The 18583-nt window shown below is 43.8% G+C and overlaps 1 protein-coding gene across 2 annotated transcripts in view; it reads right to left on the bottom strand.

Moving 5' to 3' along the window:
* Positions 1-18583, bottom strand: part of negr1 (neuronal growth regulator 1) — a 441422-nt gene that overhangs the window by 183328 nt on the left and 239511 nt on the right. For both annotated transcript variants that reach the window (XM_045205313.1, XM_041839104.2), the window contains exon 3: positions 12761-12886. In XM_045205313.1, the coding sequence (XP_045061248.1) occupies positions 12761-12886 (126 nt within the window). The remainder of the gene's footprint in view (positions 1-12760; positions 12887-18583) is intronic.

Below are 18583 nucleotides of genomic sequence, written 5' to 3'. Positions count from 1 at the left end.
AGAATCACCCACCCGATATAGAGGAGTGCATGCCTGGAGTCGTGGCACGGGTCCAGGAGCATTCCACGATGCTGGCCAGCTTGGGGGAAGCGATGGATCGGGTTCTTCAGGTCGTCCAACGCCTGGAGAGGAGAGGACCCGATCTGTCGAGACCAGCTGGCCAACCGGATCCAGCCACCCACACCCCAGCACCCGGAGGGATCCAGATATCCCGACCACGGGAGTTCGACGGGACGGCGGCGCTCTGCCAAGGATTCCTCCTCCAACTGGAGCTCTACTTCTCCAGCATCAGGCCAGCCCCATCGGAGCGGGAGAAGGTGTCCGTCCTCGTTTCCTGACTCTCGGGGAAAGCCCTGGAGTGGGCCAACGCGGTTTGGAACAAAGGAGGAGCCGCGTTGGAGAACTACGGGGAGTTCGCTCACCTCTTTCGGCTGTATAAAATCGAGCACACAGCAATGCAATCTCCATAGACAAACATAGGCAGTAGAATGGCCTTACTGAAGAGCTCATTGACTTTCAACGTGGCACCGTCATAGGATGCCACCTTCCAAACAAGTCAGTTCGTCAAATTTCTGCCCTGCTAGAGCTGCCCCGGTCAACAGTAAGTGATGTTATAGTGAAGTCGAAATGTGTAGGAGCAAACAACAACTCAGCCGCAAAGTGGTAGGCCACACAAGCTCACAGAATGGGACCGCTGAGTGCTGTAGCGCGTAGTGCGTAAAAAATCTGTCCTCTGTTGCAAACTGCGTTTGGAAGCAACGACAGCACAAGAACTGTTCGTCGGGAGCTTCATGAAATGGGTTTCCATGGCCGAGCAGCCGCACACAGGCCTAAGATCACCATTCGCAATGCCAAGCGTCGGCTGGAGTGGTGTAAAGCTAGCCGCCATTGGACTTTGGAGCAGTGGAAACGCGTTTTCTGGAGTGATGGATCAAATCAAATCAAAATGCATTTGTCACATGCACCGAATACAACAACTGTAGACCTTACCGTGAAATGCTTACTTACAAGCCCTTAACTCTTATTTTTCTTAACTGCATTGTTGTTTAAGAAAAATATTTACTAAATAAACTAAAGTAAAAAATAAAAGAGCAACAATAGAATAACAATAACAAGGCTATATACATGGAGTACAGGTGCGAGTCAATGTGCGGGGGTTCAGGTTAGTCGAGGTAATTGAGGCAATATGTACATGTAGGTAGGGGTAAAGTGACTATGCATAGATAATAGATAATAAACAGCGAGTAGCAGCAGAATAAAAAAAAGGGGGGTCAATTCAAAAAGTCAGGTTAGCCATCAGATCACGCTTCACCATTTGGCAGTCCGACTGATGAATCTGGGTTTGGCGGATGCCAGGACAACGCTACCTGACCCAATGCATAGTGCCAACTGTACAGTTTAGTGGAGGAGGACAAATGGTCTGGGGCTGTTTTTCATGGTTCGGGCTAGGCCCCTTTGTTCCAGTGAAGGGAAATCTTAACATTACAGCATACATTGACATTCTAGACGATTCTGTGCTTCCAACTTTGTGGGGTAGTTTGGGGAAGGCCCTTTCCATTTTCAGCATGACAATGCCCCTGTGCAAAAAGCGAGTTCCATACAGAAATGGTTTGTCGAGATCGGAGTGGAAGAACTTGACTGGCCTGCACAGAGCCCTGACCTCAATCCCATCGAACAACTTTGGGATGAATTGGAATGCCGACTGCGAGTCAGGCCTAATCGCCCAACATCAGTGCCCGAACTCACTAATGCTCTTGTGGCTGAATGGAAGCAAGTCCCCGCAGCAATGTTCCAACATCTAGTGGAAAGCTTTCCCAGAAGAGTAGAGGCTGTTATAGCAGCAAAGGGGGGACCAACTCCATGATTTTGGAATGAGATTTTCGACGAGCTTGTGTCCACATACTTTTGGTCATGTAGTGTATTTCTGTGCACATCCAATACACTGAAAGGGATGTAGCTGTAGTCATTTGATTATACCATTACAACCTAGTCCCTTGGACAAATTGCCATTACAGTAATAGCTGGTCCATATAGTATATGCCAAATGGCCCCTTTTGATGTGTCCTAGACTTCCACTGTGATTACATTTAGTTCCTGGTTCTTTCATTTGACCAGCATATAATTTCCCCCCAAGCAACATCAAAGTATGGATACTTTAAAGTAGAATAAGGGACTGCCACTTTGACTCTTCAGATGGGTCTTTTGATCAGCTTCTGAAAACCCTAATATAATAAGGGAAAATGCACCAGATAGGAGGATTTGACAGCCATATTATTAGCGTAGTCATCCTTACAGTTATCAGATAAGCACGGCATGCACTAATCCATTAATATGAAAATTAGGGGGGACTCAAAGTCAGTGCAATGGCAGGGGAAATGTTGCAGCACCATAGCGCTGTCAATTCGTTTTTGAATGGGACCTAAAAGTTTCAGAAGCTTAATGGTGTACAAAGGCATATACAGATGAGCCAGGAGGATTAGCAATAGTCCAAGTGATTACTTTTGGTGGTCTTGTAATCAATATCCAAGACCACAACAAATGGCATTAATGTGCTGAGACTCTCTGAATATTCATGCAGTGATTATGAACCATTCATAATCTCCATCAAAACCAACCCTGTTGTTTCTTATCGAAGCAATAGTTGTGGCATCATAAAAATAAGAATACAACCATAAATAGTGATCATCCTTACTGTCAAATAAGCAAAATGTATCGAAACCAAATCATGTTCTTGTTTTGGTATTTCCATTAAATTAAGGTGAGGCACCACAGGCTGAAATGACAATTTTGAGATTTGTGGGCATTTTGGTCCTTTAATATTAGTACTTTCAAAAGGTACAATAAAAAATGTGTATATATACAGTACCAGTCAAAAGTTTGGACACACCTACTCATTCAAGGGTTTTTCTTTATTTTTACTATTTTCTACATTGTAGAATAATAATGAAGACATCAAAACTATGAAATAGCACACATGGAATCATGTAGTAATCAAAAAAGTGTTAAACAAAATATATTTTATATTTGAGATTCTTCAAATAGCCACCCTTTGCTTTGATGACAGCTTTGCACACTCTTGGCATTCGCTCAACCAGCTTCACCTGGAATGCTTTTCCAACAGTCTTGAAGGAGTTCCCACATATGCTGAGCACTTGTTGGTTGCTTTTCCTTCACTATGTGGTCTGACTCATCCCAAACCATCTCAAATGGGTTGATGTCGGGGGATTGTGGAGTCCAGGTCATCTGATGCAGCACTCCATCACTCTCCATCTGTAGCTCAGTTGGTAGAGCATGGCGCTCGTAACGCCAGGGTTGTGGGTTCGTTTCCCACGGGGGGCCAGTATGAAAAATTTATGCACTTACTAACTGTAAGTCGCTCTGGATAAGAGCGTCTGCTAAATGACTAAAATGTAAAAATGGTAAAATAGCCCTTACACAGCCTGGAGGTGTGTTGGGTCATTGTCCTGTTAAAAAACAAATGATAGTCCCACTAAGCCCAAACCTAATGGGATGGCATATCTCTGCAGAATGCTGTGGTAGCCATGCTGGTTAAGTGTGCCTTGAATTCTAAATAAATCACACACAGCGTCACCAGCAAAGCACCCCCACACCATAACACCTCCTCCCCCACACCGCGTCTCACAAAGACATGGTGGTTGGAACCAAAAATCTCAAATTTGGACTCCAGAGCAAAGGACACATTTCCACCGGTCCAATGTCCATTGCTCGTGTTTCTTGGTCCAAGCAGGTCTCTTCTTCTTATTGGTGTCCTTTAGTAGTGGTTTCTTTGCAGGAATTCGACCATGAAGGCCTGATTCACACAGTCCCCTCATAACAGTTGATGTTGAGATGTGTCTGTGACTTGAACTCTGTGAAGCATTTATTTGGGCTGCAATTTCTGAGGCTGGTAACTTTAATGAACTTATCCTCTGCAGCAGAGGTAACTCTGGGTCTTCCATTCCTGTGGTTGTCCTCATGAGAGCCAGTTTCATAATAGCGCTTGATGTTTTTTGCGACTGCACTTGAAGAAACGTTCAAAGTTCTTGAAATGTTCCGTATTGACTGACCTTCATATCTTAAAGTAATGATGGACTGTCATTTATTGTTGCTTATTTGAGCTGTTCTTGCCATAATATGGACTTGGTCTTTTACCAAATAGGGCTATATTCTATATACCCCACTACCTTGTCATAACACAACTGATTGGCTCAAACACATTAAGAAGGAAAGAAATTCCACAAATTCACTTTTAAGAAGTCAAACCTGTTAATTGAAATGCATTCCAGGTGACTACCTCATGAAGCTGGTTGAGAGAATGCCAATAGTTTGCAAAGCTGTCTTCACTATTATTCTACAATGTAAAAAATAGTCAAAATAAAGAAAAACCCTTAAATGAGTAGGTAAGTGTGTGTGTGTGTGTGTGTGTGTATATATATATGTATATATATATTATTTGTATTTATTGAACCTTTATTTTGACAGGGAAATTATACTGAGACAGATGTGCCCTGCATACATTCAATATACAATATACTAAATTACAAAACATTTAAAGAAAAACAGACACATTTATCAACATAGAGGTCTCCGATCATTACTCTGAACTGACCAAGGGGGACCAGAACATCTAATCTCAGAGAGCTCTGTAAATGGTTCCATATATACAGTGGGGAGAACAAGTATTTGATACACTGCCAATTTTGCAGGTTTTCCTACTTACAAAGCATGTAGAGGTTTGTAATTTTTATCATAGGTACACTTCAACTGTGAGAGAGGGAATCTAAACAAAAATCCAGAAAATCACATTGTATGATTTTTAAGTAATTAATTTGCATTTTATTGCATGACATAAGTATTTGATACATCAGAAAAGCAGAACTTAATATTTGGTACAGAAACCTTTGTTTGCAATTACAGAGATCATACATTTCCTGTAGGTCTTGACCAGGATTGCACACACTGCAGCAGGGATTTTGGCCCACTCCTCCATACAGACCTTCTCCAGATCCTTCAGGTTTCGGGGCTGTCGCTGGGCAATACAGACTTTCAGCTCCCTCCAAAGATTTTCTATTGGGTTCAGGTCTGGAGACTGGCTAGGCCACTCCATGACCTTGAGATGCTTCTTACGGAGCCACTCCTTAGTTGCCCTGGCTGTGTGTTTCGGGTCGTTGTCATGCTGGAAGACCCAGCCACGACCCATCTTCAATGCTCTTACTGATGGAAGGAGGTTGTTGGCCAAGATCTCGCGATACATGGCCCCATCCATCCTCCCCTCAATACGGTGCAGTCGTCCTGTCCCCTTTGCAGAAAAGCATCCCCAAAGAATGATGTTTCCACCTCCATGCTTCACGGTTGGGATGGTGTTCTTGGGGTTGTACTCATCCTTCTTCTTCCTCCAAACACGGCGAGTGGAGTTTAGACCAAAAAGCTCTATTTTTCTCTCATCAGACCACATGACCTTCTCCCATTCCTCCTCTGGATCATCCAGATGGTCATTGGCAAACTTCAGATGGGCCTGGACATGCGCTGGCTTGAGCAGGGGGACCTTGCGTGCGCTGCAGGATTTTAATCCATGACGGCGTAGTGTGTTACTAATGGTTTTCTTTGAGACTGTGGTCCCAGCTCTCTTCAGGTCATTGACCAGGTCCTGCCGTGTAGTTCTGGGCTGATCCCTCACCTTCCTCATGATCATTGATGCCCCACGAGGTGAGATCTCACAGTTCTGTGAGAGCCGGAATTCTTACTGGTTGGTAGGTGATCAAAAACTTATGTCATGCAATAAAATGCAAATTAATTACTTAAAAATCATACAATGTGATTTTCTGGATTTTTGTTTTAGATTCCGTCTCTCACAGTTGAAGTGTACCTATGATAAAAAGTACATACCTCTACATGCTTTGTAAATAGGAAAACCTGCAAAATTGGCAGTGTATCATGAATTTGACCCACATCCAAATGAACATGAATCTATAATTTCAAAGCTCACTACATGTAATCATACAGTGCCTTCAGAAAGTATTCACACCCTTTGACTTTTTACACATTTTGTTGTGTTACAGTGTTACAGCCTGAATTTAATTACACTTTGGATGGTGTATGAATGCACCCAGTCACTACAAAGATACAGGCACAGTTCCAAACTCAGTTGCCAGAGAGGAAGGAAACCGCTTTAGGGATTTCACCATGAGGCCAATGGTGACTTTAAAATAGTTACAGAGTTGAATGGCTATGATACGAAAAACCTAAGGATGGATCAACAACATTGTAGTTACGCCACAATATTGGCATCAATAAATGACACAGTGAAAAGAGGGAAGCCTGTACAGAATATAAATATTCCAAAACATGCATCCTCTTTGCAATAAGGCACTAAAGTCAGTGGTGTATATTCATGGATGCCAAGGGGAATACTTTTTATTTTGTCTCTCTGTGTTTTCATAATTTTCCGTCAATTCACAAGTGGCTGAATCTCACTGGAGAAATCATCAGAGCGAGGGAAACAGCGCCCCTCTGTCTCAGTATGTGTAGCCCATGAATCTGATGCTATCTGGAACAAAAGACTATGCCATATTGCTGCCGTAGAAATTGATTGATACCAGCAAGCATTTGGCCTCCCTTGATAAAAATACATATATAAAAGAATGAGCCAATCAGCGCTGAGCAGAGCTCAATTATGGGTTGTCCTGGCGCAGCAAAACACCTTCCAAGGGAGGCCAGTTTGGATTTGGCTTCACACCAACCAAATCACATCCTAAGCAAAATGTAATCGTCAGACAAACATGTCTGTTTCTGGTCTGTTTGTGTTGATGTCCTGCAGTAGCTAGCTTGCTAAATCGGCCCTTTCCTAAGCCATGGATGGAGATATGGATTTGGACTTGTGGTTTTGACTTAATTATCTGTATAGGTCCTGAGACGATTGAAGTTGAATTTGTTGCCTAGATGTAGCATAGTAGGCTCACGTTAACTATCTAGCTAACTTAGCTGGTTCATTTTTGCCCATGCAAGGAAGTTAGGCTAGCAAGCATTTTGGCTAGGTAGCCTATGAAAATAAAAACTAAAAGAATACTGTATGACAGAGCCATAGACTGTTTTGCCAACATGAAAGAGGGGAAGATGGCATTGGCGTTCAACTAGACTACCAGTAGGGTGAGTACACTTTTTTTTACTTGCACACGCAATCACGCGCACACACACACATACACACAGACATAAATCAGTACCACGGACAGCCACATGATATTTAGCAACATTGATTGGACTAAATTGTTTTTGGTATCTAAGTTTTTCAGTGTATTAAACTAAGCATATATAGCCTTGTTGATTTGATTATGTTTAAATATTTAAGTTGAAATGGTGCTGAAATAGCAGAGGCAATGCTCCTGTTGTCTTTGTTCTGACTTGTGGTAAATGTGGTTCTAAATCAGTAGTTGTTTAGTAAACTGTCAGAAACATTAACTTGCTTGACAATGCTGCAGGTCATATAACTGTTTGTTACGTGCAATATTTGCTTTGTGGCCTTCACCGGACAGATGCTGCTCTCCGATTTTGTGATGAAACAAATGTATGTGTAGTTGAATTTATTCCGCCACTGTGTGACTGTTGTATTTTTGTTGTCACGGCCTTATTGTATATCATGGTGGCATATGAACAAATGGGTTATAGAGCAAACAACGTAAATATCACAACAGGTTGTAATATTGCTTCTTTATTGGCTTGGCTTGGCTTCCCCAGTGATTTTACCTAAGCACCGCTACTGACTAAAGTAAAACTGCAATACATGTGGCAAAGAAATTAACTTTATGTCCTGAATACAAAGCGTTATATTTTGGGGCAAATCCAACACAACACATCACTGAGTACCATTCTACATATTTTCAAGCATAATGGTGGCTCCATCATGCTATGGATATGCTTGTAATCGTTAAGGACTGGGAATTTTTTTTGGATAAAAAATAAATGGAATTGAGCTAAGCACAGGCAAAATCCTAGTGGAAAACCTGGTTCAGTCTGCTTTCCACCAGACACTGGAAGATGAATTCACCTTTCAGCAGCACAATAACATTTACATTTTAGTCATTTAGAGAAGATCTGCAAATGGTTGTCTAGCAATGATCAACAACCAATTTGACAGAGCTTGAAGAATTTTTTTAAGAATAATGGACAAATATTGTACAATCCAGGTGTGAAAAGCACTTAACCCAGAAAGTCTCACAGCAGTAATTGCTGCCAAAGGTGATTCTAACATGTATTGACTCAGGGGTGTGAATACAGTGAGGGAAAAAAGTATTTGATCCCCTGCTGATTTTGTACGTTTGCCCATTGACAAAGAACAGTGAGAGACAGAATAACAACAACAAAATCCAGAAAAATGCATGTCAAAAATGTAAATTGATTTGCATTTTAATGAGGGAAATAAGTATTTGACCCCTCTGCAAAACATGACTTAGTACTTGGTGGCAAAACCCTTGTTGGCAATCACAGAGGTCAGATGTTTCTTGTAGTTGGCCACCAGGTTTGCACACATCTCAGGAGGGATTTTGTTCCACTCCTCTTTGCAGATCTTCTCCAAGTCATTAAGGTTTCGAGGCTGACGTTTGGCAACTCAAAACTTCAGCTCCCTCCACAGATTTTCTATGGGATTAAGGTCTGGAGACTGGCTAGACCACTCCAGGACCTTAATGTGCTTCTTCTTGAGCCACTCCTTTGTTGCCTTGCCCGTGTGTTTTGGGTCATTGTCATGCTGAAATACCCATCCACGACCCATTTTCAATGCCCTGGCTGAGGGAAGGAGGTTCTCACCCAAGATTTGACGGTACATGGCCCCGTCCATCGTCCCTTTGATGTGGTGAAGTTGTCCTGTCCCCTTAGCAGAAAAAACACCCCCAAAGCATAATGTTTCCACCTCCATGTTTGACGGTGGGGATGGTGTTCTTGGGGTCATAGGCAGCATTCCTCCTCTTCCAAACACGGCGAGTTGAGTTGATGCCAAAGAGCTTGATTTTGGTCTCATCTGACCACAACACTTTCACCCAGTTCTCCTCTGAATCATTCAGATGTTCATTGGCAAACTTCAGACGGCCCTGTATATGTGCTTTCTTGAGCAGGGGGACCTTGCGGGCACTGCAGGATTTCAGTCCTTCACGGCGTAGTGTGTTCCAGCCTTGTGTAGGTCTACAATCTTGTCGCTGACATCCTTGGAGAGCTCTTTGGTCTCGGCCATGGTGGAGAGTTTGGAATCTGATTGATTGATTGCTTCTGTGGACAGGTGTCTTTTATACAGCTAACAAGCTGAGATTAGGAGCACTCCCTTTAAGAGTGTGCTCCTAATCTCAGCTCGTTACCTGTATAAAAGACACCTGGGAGCCAGAAAATCTTTCTGATTGAGAGGGGGTCAAATACTTACTTCCCTCATTAAAATGCAAATCAATTTATAACATTTTTGACATGCGTTTTTCTGGATTTTGTTGTTGTTATTCTGTCTCTCACTGTTCAAATAAACCTACCATTAAAATTATAGACTGATCATTTATTTGTCAGTGGGCAAACGTACAAAATCAGCAGGGGATCAAATACTTTTTTCCCTCACTTTACTTATATAAATTAGACATTTCTATATTACATTTTTATACATTTGCAATTAATTCAAAAAAATGTTTTTCACTTTGTCATTTTGGGGTATTGTGTGTAGATGGGTGAGAGAGTAATCTATTTAATCCATTTCATAGAGAAAGTTACAAACTGGACTGTATGTAGAAACTTACTTTAAAGAGGTCGTGATTGAGTCTAAATAAGCGTTTGGCGATTGGTAGGCAAAATTCATTGTACCTTTCTTTAACTGCTATTTCCTGAAAGTAAGACTCTTCCCACACGCCAACACATTTTTCTCAGCTTCAGAAGCATCTACATACACCACATTGCATGTGGTTATCCTTAGATATTGTCACACCCTGACTCTGGGGACTCGTATTTGTTTAGTCAGGGTGTGTATTTTCTGTGTAGTATGTTCTATGTTGTATTTTCTAGGTTTAGATCTAGATCGTCTAGATCTATGTTGGCCGGTGTGGTTCCCAATCAGAGGCAGCTGTCGCTCGTTGTCTCTGATTGGGGACCATACTTAGGTAGCCTTTTGGCACTAGTGGGTTGTGGGATCTTGTTCCGTGTTAGGTATGTTGTTTGTGTACCTTGGACTTCACGTTTTGTTCGTTTGTTTGTTGTTTTGTCGGTTGTTTATTCATTTAAATAAACATGTATGCATTTCACACTGCACCTTGGTCCGTCCTGTCTATAAACGAACGTGACAGAAGATCCCACCAAACGAGGACCAAGCAGCGTGCCCAGGAGGAGCGAATAGCCATGTCCCAAGTGGGCAAATTGTGGTCATGGGAAGAGATATTCGCGGGGAAAGGGCCATGGGCGAAGGTAGATACCCAGGCAGGAGAGGTGCAACGGCAACGCAGAGGATGCCGGTCGAGGAGGAAGCCCGAGAGACAGCCCCAAGACATTTTTTTGGGGGGGCTAAAGGTGTGGTCGGGGAGCGAGAGAGAAGAGCCCCGACCACTGCACCCGGTCGGTTTTCAGATTGGGTCCCTACGACCATGGGAAGAGGAGTGGGAACAGTATTATACTGAGGAGTCGGAGGATGACGACGACGACGAGTTTCTGTTCCCTAACTCGTGGGGGCTCCCGGTTATTCGGTCAGAGGGAGGTGCTACAGGAGGCTAAAAGGGAGAAGGAAAGTGTAGAGGCAAGGCGAGAGGAGCTGGTTAGGCAGCAGAAGGAGCGGGGGTTAATAAAGGAACCCAGTCCCGCACCTCGCACCAAGCAAGTGGTTGCGTGTCGCCAGTCCGGTCCGGCCCGTTCCTGCTTCCCGCACTAAGCCAGTGGTGCGTGTTCCCAGTACGGCCCGACCCGTTCCTGCCCCTCGCACCAAGCCAGTGGTACGCGTCGCCAGTCCGGCCCGTCCTGTTCCTGCTCCTCGCACCAAGCCAGTGGTGCGCGTCGCCAGCCCGGTCCGGCCTGTTCCTGTCCCTCGCACCAAGCCAGTGGTGCGCGTCGCCAGCCCGGCCCGGCCTGTTCCTGCCCCTCGCACCAAGCCTGTGGTGCGCGTCGCCAGCCTGGCCCGGCCTGTTCCTGGCCCTCGCACCAAGCCAGTGGTGCGCGTCGCCAGCCCGGCCCGGCCTGTTCCTGCCCCTCGCACCAAGACAGTGGTACGAGTCGCCAGCCCGGCCCGGCCTGTTCCTGCCCCTCGCACCAAGACAGTGGTGCGCGTCGCCAGCCCGGTCCGGCCTGTTCCTGGCCCTCGCACCAAGCCAGTGGTGCGCGTCGCCAGCCCGGCCCGGCCTGTTCCTGCCCCTAGCACCAAGCCAGTGGTGCGCGTCGCCAGCCCGGCCCGGCCTGTTCCTGCCCCTCGCACCAAGCCAGTGGTGTGTGTGTCCAGTCCAGCACGGCCCGTGCCTGTTCCACCGGTGACGGTCAGCTGCTCCACTCCGGAGCCAGAGCAGTCCGCTCCACCGGTGCCCAGTTCAGCTCCGGTCAGCGGCTCCAGTCCGGAGCCTGTGCAGTGCACTCCACCAGTGCCCGGTCCAGCTCCGGTCAGCGGCTCCAGTCCAGACCCAGATGTCAGCCCCTCTCCAGGTTCGGGGTCTCCCACACCAGGGTCCAGACAGGGCTTGGTACTTCGTGGGAGGAAGGAGAGGGGAAGCAGCGCGCCGAGGTCCAGACCAGACCAGGGGCGCAACAGGGAGGCGGAGAGTAAGTGGTCGTCACGCCCTGAGCCGGATCCGCCTCCGAGGCGGAATGCCCACCCGGCCCCTACCCTGTTATGTTTATGTTGTGCGGTCGGAGTCCGCACCTTTGGGGGGGGTACTGTCACACCCTGACTCTGGGGACTTGTATTTGTTGAGTCAGGGTGTGTATTTTCTGTGTATTATGTTCTATGTTGTATTTTCTAGGTTTAGATCTAGATCGTCTAGATCTATGTTGGCCGGTGTGGTTCCCAATCAGAGGCAGCTGTCGCTCGTTGTCTCTGATTGGGGACCATATTTAGGTAGCCTTTTGGCACTAGTGGGTTGTGGGATCTTGTTCCGTGTTAGGTATGTTGTTTGTGTACCTTGGACTTCACGTTTCGTTTGTTTGTTGTTTTGTCGGTTGTTTATTCATTTAAATAAACATGTATGCATATCACGCTGCGCCTTGGTCCGTCCCGTCTATAAACGAATGTGACAGATATATTCTCCAAACTTGTATAGAGGGAATTGTTGATATGTTGTCAAATTTTGATTCTAGATAACATTTTCTTTGGAAATATGTGCCAAAAATGCAGTTTATGTACATGTCTTTAGTATTTTACAGATTGAAAGATGAAAGAAGTATATATCCACAATCTGCTCAATCCAAGTCCGGTCCTGGAGTTTCTTAAAATAGTGAAACTAAAATAGTTAGGCTGACTTCATCCAGTGTCCAGATAAATGGATTTGCGGTATATGCAAATACGTGCATATTTAATAAGTTATTGCCTCATTTGCATATTTTCATACAATATTTCAGAGAAGTTGTAGCTAATACAAAAAGTATTATATTGCTGTCTATATTCAACTAGTAAAGTTCATTGTGATATGATTAAGGGGGGAAAATGTGTATATTAGTGTGTGTGGTGCCTCACCTTAAATTATTTTAAACAAACCATAAACAGCAGTGCACAAAGCAATTCCTGTCCATTAGTGTCAGGTATGTGAGAGTGTTTCCTGTAAAGTGAACTCACCTAATGGGGTTATGTGTCTCCAGGAGATGGTGGGATCTGGTTTCCCACTGGCTGTGCAGATGAGCGACACATTGCTGCCCTCGTTTACCGTGATGTCAGAGGAAATGTCATAGATCTTGGGAGGAACTGCAAAGCAAAAGAAACATAAAATAAACCAGATTACCATTTTGAATCTTTGACCCACAGTGCACCCTCCCACTCTAATTGTTTTGCGATGGAACAGGGGACAAAAAAGCGTAAAAAATAAAATTGAAACTGACATACAGTAATAGTTTGAATTGTATTCAGTTGTGTCTATTGTACTATACTGTAATGTATGTGGCAATGTGATATAATTGGAGACAGAATCACTGTTTTTGAGTTTACTTTGCTCATATTCATAGAATCAATTTGAAAAAGTTATAGGGAAAAGTCTGAAGTTGTCCTCTGGTGATGATAGCTCATCATGGTGGCATATGAACGAATGGGTTATAGAGCACTGGCTTCCCCAGTGATTTTACCTAAGCACCGCTACTGACTAAAGTAAAACTGCAATACATGTGGCAAAGAAATAAACTTTATGTCCTGAATACAAAGCGTTATATTTTGGGGCAAATCCAACACAACACATCACTGAGTACCATTCTACATATTTTCAAGCATAATGGTGGCTCCATCATGTTATGGATATGCTTGTAATCGTTAAGGACTGGGACGATTTTTAGGATAAAAAATAAATGGAATGGAGCTAAGCACAGGTAAAATCCTAGTGGAAAATCTGGTTCAGTCTGCTTTCCACCAGACACTGGAAGATTAATTCACCTTTCAGCAGCACAATAACCTAAAACACAAGGCCACATCTACACTGCAGTTGATTACCAAGAAGACAGTGAATAAGTGGCCGAGTTACGGTTTTGACTTCAATCTGCTTGTAAATCTATGGAAAGACATGAAAATGGTTGTCTAGCAATGACCTACAACCAATTTGACAGAGCTTGAAGAATTTTGAAAATAATAATGGATATTGTAGCTCATCAACAGTCCCAGCTGGACATCTCTTCCCATCATTATGGGTGTTTCTGGGCAGTGAAATCCTAAGAGCTTTTTCAAATACATTTGTATATTTAATTTAACCTGTGAGATATGTATCTCTTAGGAAGCTTTTCCACACTCCCAGTGTTTAATGTCAGCCATCTAAGGCTTCCCAAAACGGTGAAATAAACAACTCCCCTTTTTTAATTTTTTATTTAACCTTTATTTAACTAGGCAAGTCAGTTAAGAACAAATTATTTTACAATGACGGCCTACACCGGCAAAACCCGGACGACGCTGGGCCAATTGTGCGCCGCCCTATGGGACTCCAAATCACGGCCGGTTGTGATAAAGCCTGGAATCGAACCAGGGGGTCTGTAGTGACGCATCAAGCACTGAGATGCAGTGCCTTAGACCGCTGCGCCACTCGGGAGCCCCTTCCTCATAAGACCCAACTCCAACCCTGAGTCATATCAATAGTCCCAGCTGGACATCTCTAGTGATAGAACACAGGCCATCGTGATTGATTGGGGTTAAGTCTGAATTTCTTGAAGTACATAAAGGTGTACCACAGGGGTCGATTTTGGGACCTGCTCTCTTCACTATTTATATAAACAACATTGGTCAATCTGTTAAAAATTATAAACTTAATCTACACCACATGACCAAAAATATGTGGACACCTGCTCGTCGAACATCTCATTCCAAAATCATGAACCTTAATATGGAGTTGGTCCCCCCTTTTCTGCTATAACAGCCTCCACTCTTTTGGGAAGGCTTTCCACTAGATGTTGGAACATTGCTGCGGGGACTTGCTTCCATTCAGCCACAAGAGCATTAGCGAGGTCAGGCACTGATGTTGGGCGATTAGGCCTGACTCGCAGTCGGCATTCCAATTCATCCCAAAGTTGTTAGATGGGATTGAGGTCAGGGCTCTGTGCAGGCCAGTCAAATTCTTCCACACCGATCTCTACAAACCATTTCCGTATAGACCTTGCTTTGTGCACGGGGTTGTTAACCTGTTTAAATGTTTTGCTCACATCGGCCACGGAGAGCGAGATGACACAGTCATCCGGAAAAGCAGGGGCTTTCATGCAAGGCACAGTGTTATATTCCTCGAAGCGAGCATAAAAGGCATTTAGCTCGTTTGGGAGTTCTGCATCGCTGGGCAGCTCATGGCTGGGTTTCCCTTTGTAATCCGTTATCGATTGCAAGCCCTGCCACATACAAGGAGCGTGTAATAGGATTTCACCTTCCTCAAATATTGTCCTTTTGCATGTTGGCTGTGTCGCAGTGTGATTTCTTGTATGTGTCTTTGTCCGTGTCCCATTCATTGTAAGCGGTAGTTCTAGCCTTTAGCTCAGCGTGGATGTTGCCTGTAATCCATGGTTATTGGTTGATATTTGTTTTTATAGTCACTGTGGGGACGACATTGTCTATGAACTTATTGATGAAGCATGTGACTGTTGTAGTAAACTCCTCAATGTTATTGGATGAATCCCACAACATATCCCAGTCTGTACTAGCAAAACAGTTTTGTAGCCTCGCATCTGCTTCGTCCAACCACTTCCATATTGAGCATATCACTGGTATTTCCTGTTTGAGCTTTTGTTTGTAAACAGGAAGCAGGAGAATGGAGTCAGGTGGTCAGATTTGCCGAAGAGAGGACGAGGGAGGGCCTTTTATGTGTTTTTCTGGCCAGAATAAAAGTGGTCTAGAGTTTTAGCGTCCCTAGTGGTGCAGGAGACATGTCGGTAGAAGTGAGGTAGGGCGGTTTAAAGTCTCCCTGCATTAAAGTATCCGCCCACCAGAAACGCTGCCTCTGGGTGAGTGGTTTTTTGTTTGTTTATGGCCCCATACAGTTCGTTGAGTGCCACAGTTGGCCTGTGGAGGAATGTTGACAGCCGTGATAATTACAGATGAGAACTCTCTTGGTAGATTAAAGGGTCTGCAGTTTACCATGAGGTATTCTAAATTTGGTGGGCAAAAGCTCGAGATTTCCTTCACACTTGAAGCAGCACACCAGTTGTTATTTATGAAAAAACACACACCGCCTCCTTTCATTTTCCCCAAAGCCACTGTCCGATCCTGCCGCTGCATGGAGAATCCACCAAGTACTAAGTGCATAGCGTCATCATCCAGCCACGTTTCAGTAGTGACATATACTATTGCAGCATTTCAAGTCTATAATAGGAGACTGTCGAACGAAGCTCATCCTTCTTATTCTCGAGTGACTGGACATTTCCCAATAGAACATAGGGGAGTGCCATTTTGTTTTCTCTATGCCTCAAATTCCCTAGGACTCCACCTCGTCTCCCGCGTTTACGCCTGTGGCATTTTGGTAGCCCATGGAACAAAGAAATAGGGTTCGGTATGAACGGGAACAGGTGAGTCAGAGTTGAAGTCGAAATCAAGGTTAGTAACTGTCGATCTGATGTCAGAAGTTTTGAAATCAGTGGAATTAGAGTATGATAGCTAAAGAGATGGAGAAAACACCCGTCTCTGGATTACATGTTAAGGAAGGGCAACCGTGGCATGGCATGACAGAAAGTGGTTTCATTTCAAGCTAAAGTGTACTGTTAACTAGCTGGCTCCCTAGCTAACGTTACGTGTATGATGTTATTATTCGTATCCGAGAGCCGTTTGCTTTGCTAGTTAGAGCCTAATGTTAGCTAGCTATCATTGAACCTGGTTGGTTAGCTCCCAGCAGAGTCATGCAGGGTAGTAACGACATGATTTGGCACTATGTTCATCGTTGTTTAACTAGCTAACGATAGCTGGCTGGCTCCCTAGCTAACGTTACGTGTATGACGTTATTATTCGTATCCCAGAGCTCTTTGCTTTGCTAGTTAGAACCTAATGTTAGCTAGCTAACATTGAACCTGGTTGGTTAGCTCCTAGCAAATTCATGCAGGGTAGTAACGACATGATTTGCCACCATGTTCATTGTTGTTTAACTAGCTAACATTAGCTGGCTGGCTCGTTATCTAACGTGACGTGACATATGTGATCTTGCACGTAGTTTACCTAGCTAGGTTCATTGTTTAGCTAGCTACATGTCTTAAGCTAAAGCGTATAACACCTGTTGAATATGGCCGGTGTCAGTAAAAATCGGCAAAAGAGCATAATTAAATTGTTGCCAGCAGAGCTTATTAGGCTGTTTTCATGTTATCCAGAGGTAAACAAATCATTGACCAGAGCATCAAGTGTGCGCTCTGAACACTCCGAGAGCAAAATGAGATAGGTGGGACTAAAGCTTAAGAGGGTGTGAACGATGCTGAATGGGTGTAGACAAAGAAGAGCTCTTCACTACATACCAAAACATTCAAATGCCATTTTCTCAAAGGTGAGTTTACAAGTTTATCAACTTTCAATGCAGAATGACTTTCTCATTGTTCCTCAAATGCAGTGTATGATATACCATTTTTGTAGCTCTGAATCTCTACTTTTATCTAATGTAAAAAACACAATTTCAAATGTTGATACATAAGACCAAATCCAGGTGGTGAGTCACGTATGTGATAATAGTATGAACTTTCTGTACAGAAAAAAAAAAAAAAGATAAACACGATAAGTCATTAAATAGCAAAGTTGGGTTGGAACTCGGAAGATGTCGCCCTTCTCCGTTGGTGCCATCTTTCAATAAACCTCAATATTTAATGAAACATATAGATGAGCTGGTTAAGAAGCTAAGATTTAAATTGGGCTTTATCTACATAAATAGATTGTGCTGTTATCTAAGCAATAAGAAGCAGATTATTCAGTCAACCTTTTATCTGTTCTTTTTCTGTTCTTATTTATCAAAGTGCAGCTGCTACTACTCTTAAACCTTTTGATGTCATCTACCATAGTGCCCATAATTTTGTTACAGGTGACAGTTTTGATACTCATCACTGCATCAAAAGGTTGGCTGGACTTTGTTAGAGACCCATAGATATCTACATCACTCCCTTTTTGTTTACAAGGCCCTACTTCATAAACTTCCGTCTTATCTAACTTTGCTGTTGAAGTATAGACACCTGAGTTGCCTAACCTGTTCATAGGATTGAGGTTCCTAGGGTCTCCACCGAGCTAGGTAAATCTGCTTTTAGTTTTAATGCAAAATTCAAAATACATGTAATCGTGATGTTCTGGTGCCGTATTTACAGTGGGGAAAAAAAGTATTTAGTCAGCCACCACTTGTGCAAGTTCTCCCACTTAAAAAGATGAGAGAGGCCTGTAATTTTCATCATGGGTACACGTCAACTATGACAGACAAAATGAGATTTTTTTCCCCAGAAAATCACATTGTAGGATTTTTTATGAATTTATTTGCATATTATGGTGGAAAATAAGTATTTGGTCAATAACAAAAGTTTCTCAATACTTTGTTATATGCCCTTTGTTGGCAATGACACAGGTCAAACGTTTTCTGTAAGTCTTCACAAGGTTTTCACACACTGTTGCTGGTATTTTGGCCCATTCCTCCATGCAGATCTCCTCTAGAGCAGTGATGTTTTGAGGCTGTCGCTGGGCAACACGTACTTTCAACTCCCTCCAAAGATTTTCTATGGGGTTGAGATCTGGAGACTGGCTAGGCCACTCCAGGACCTTGAAATGCTTCTTACGAAGCCACTCCTTCGTTGCCCGGGCGGTGTGTTTGGGATCATTGTCATGCTGAAAGACCCAGCCACGTTTCATCTTCAATGCCCTTGCTGATGGAAGGAGGTTTTCACTCAAAATCTCACGACACATGGCCCCATTCATTCTTTCCTTTACACGGATCAGTCGTCCTGGTCCCTTTGCAGAAAAACAGCCCCAAAGCATGATGTT

This window comes from Coregonus clupeaformis, chromosome 20 (assembly GCF_020615455.1).
Source record: "Coregonus clupeaformis isolate EN_2021a chromosome 20, ASM2061545v1, whole genome shotgun sequence".
In the NCBI taxonomy this organism is placed as follows: domain Eukaryota; kingdom Metazoa; phylum Chordata; class Actinopteri; order Salmoniformes; family Salmonidae; genus Coregonus; species Coregonus clupeaformis.
Note: the sequence above shows the minus strand (reverse complement) of the source record. Positions and strands in the feature narration are given on the sequence as shown.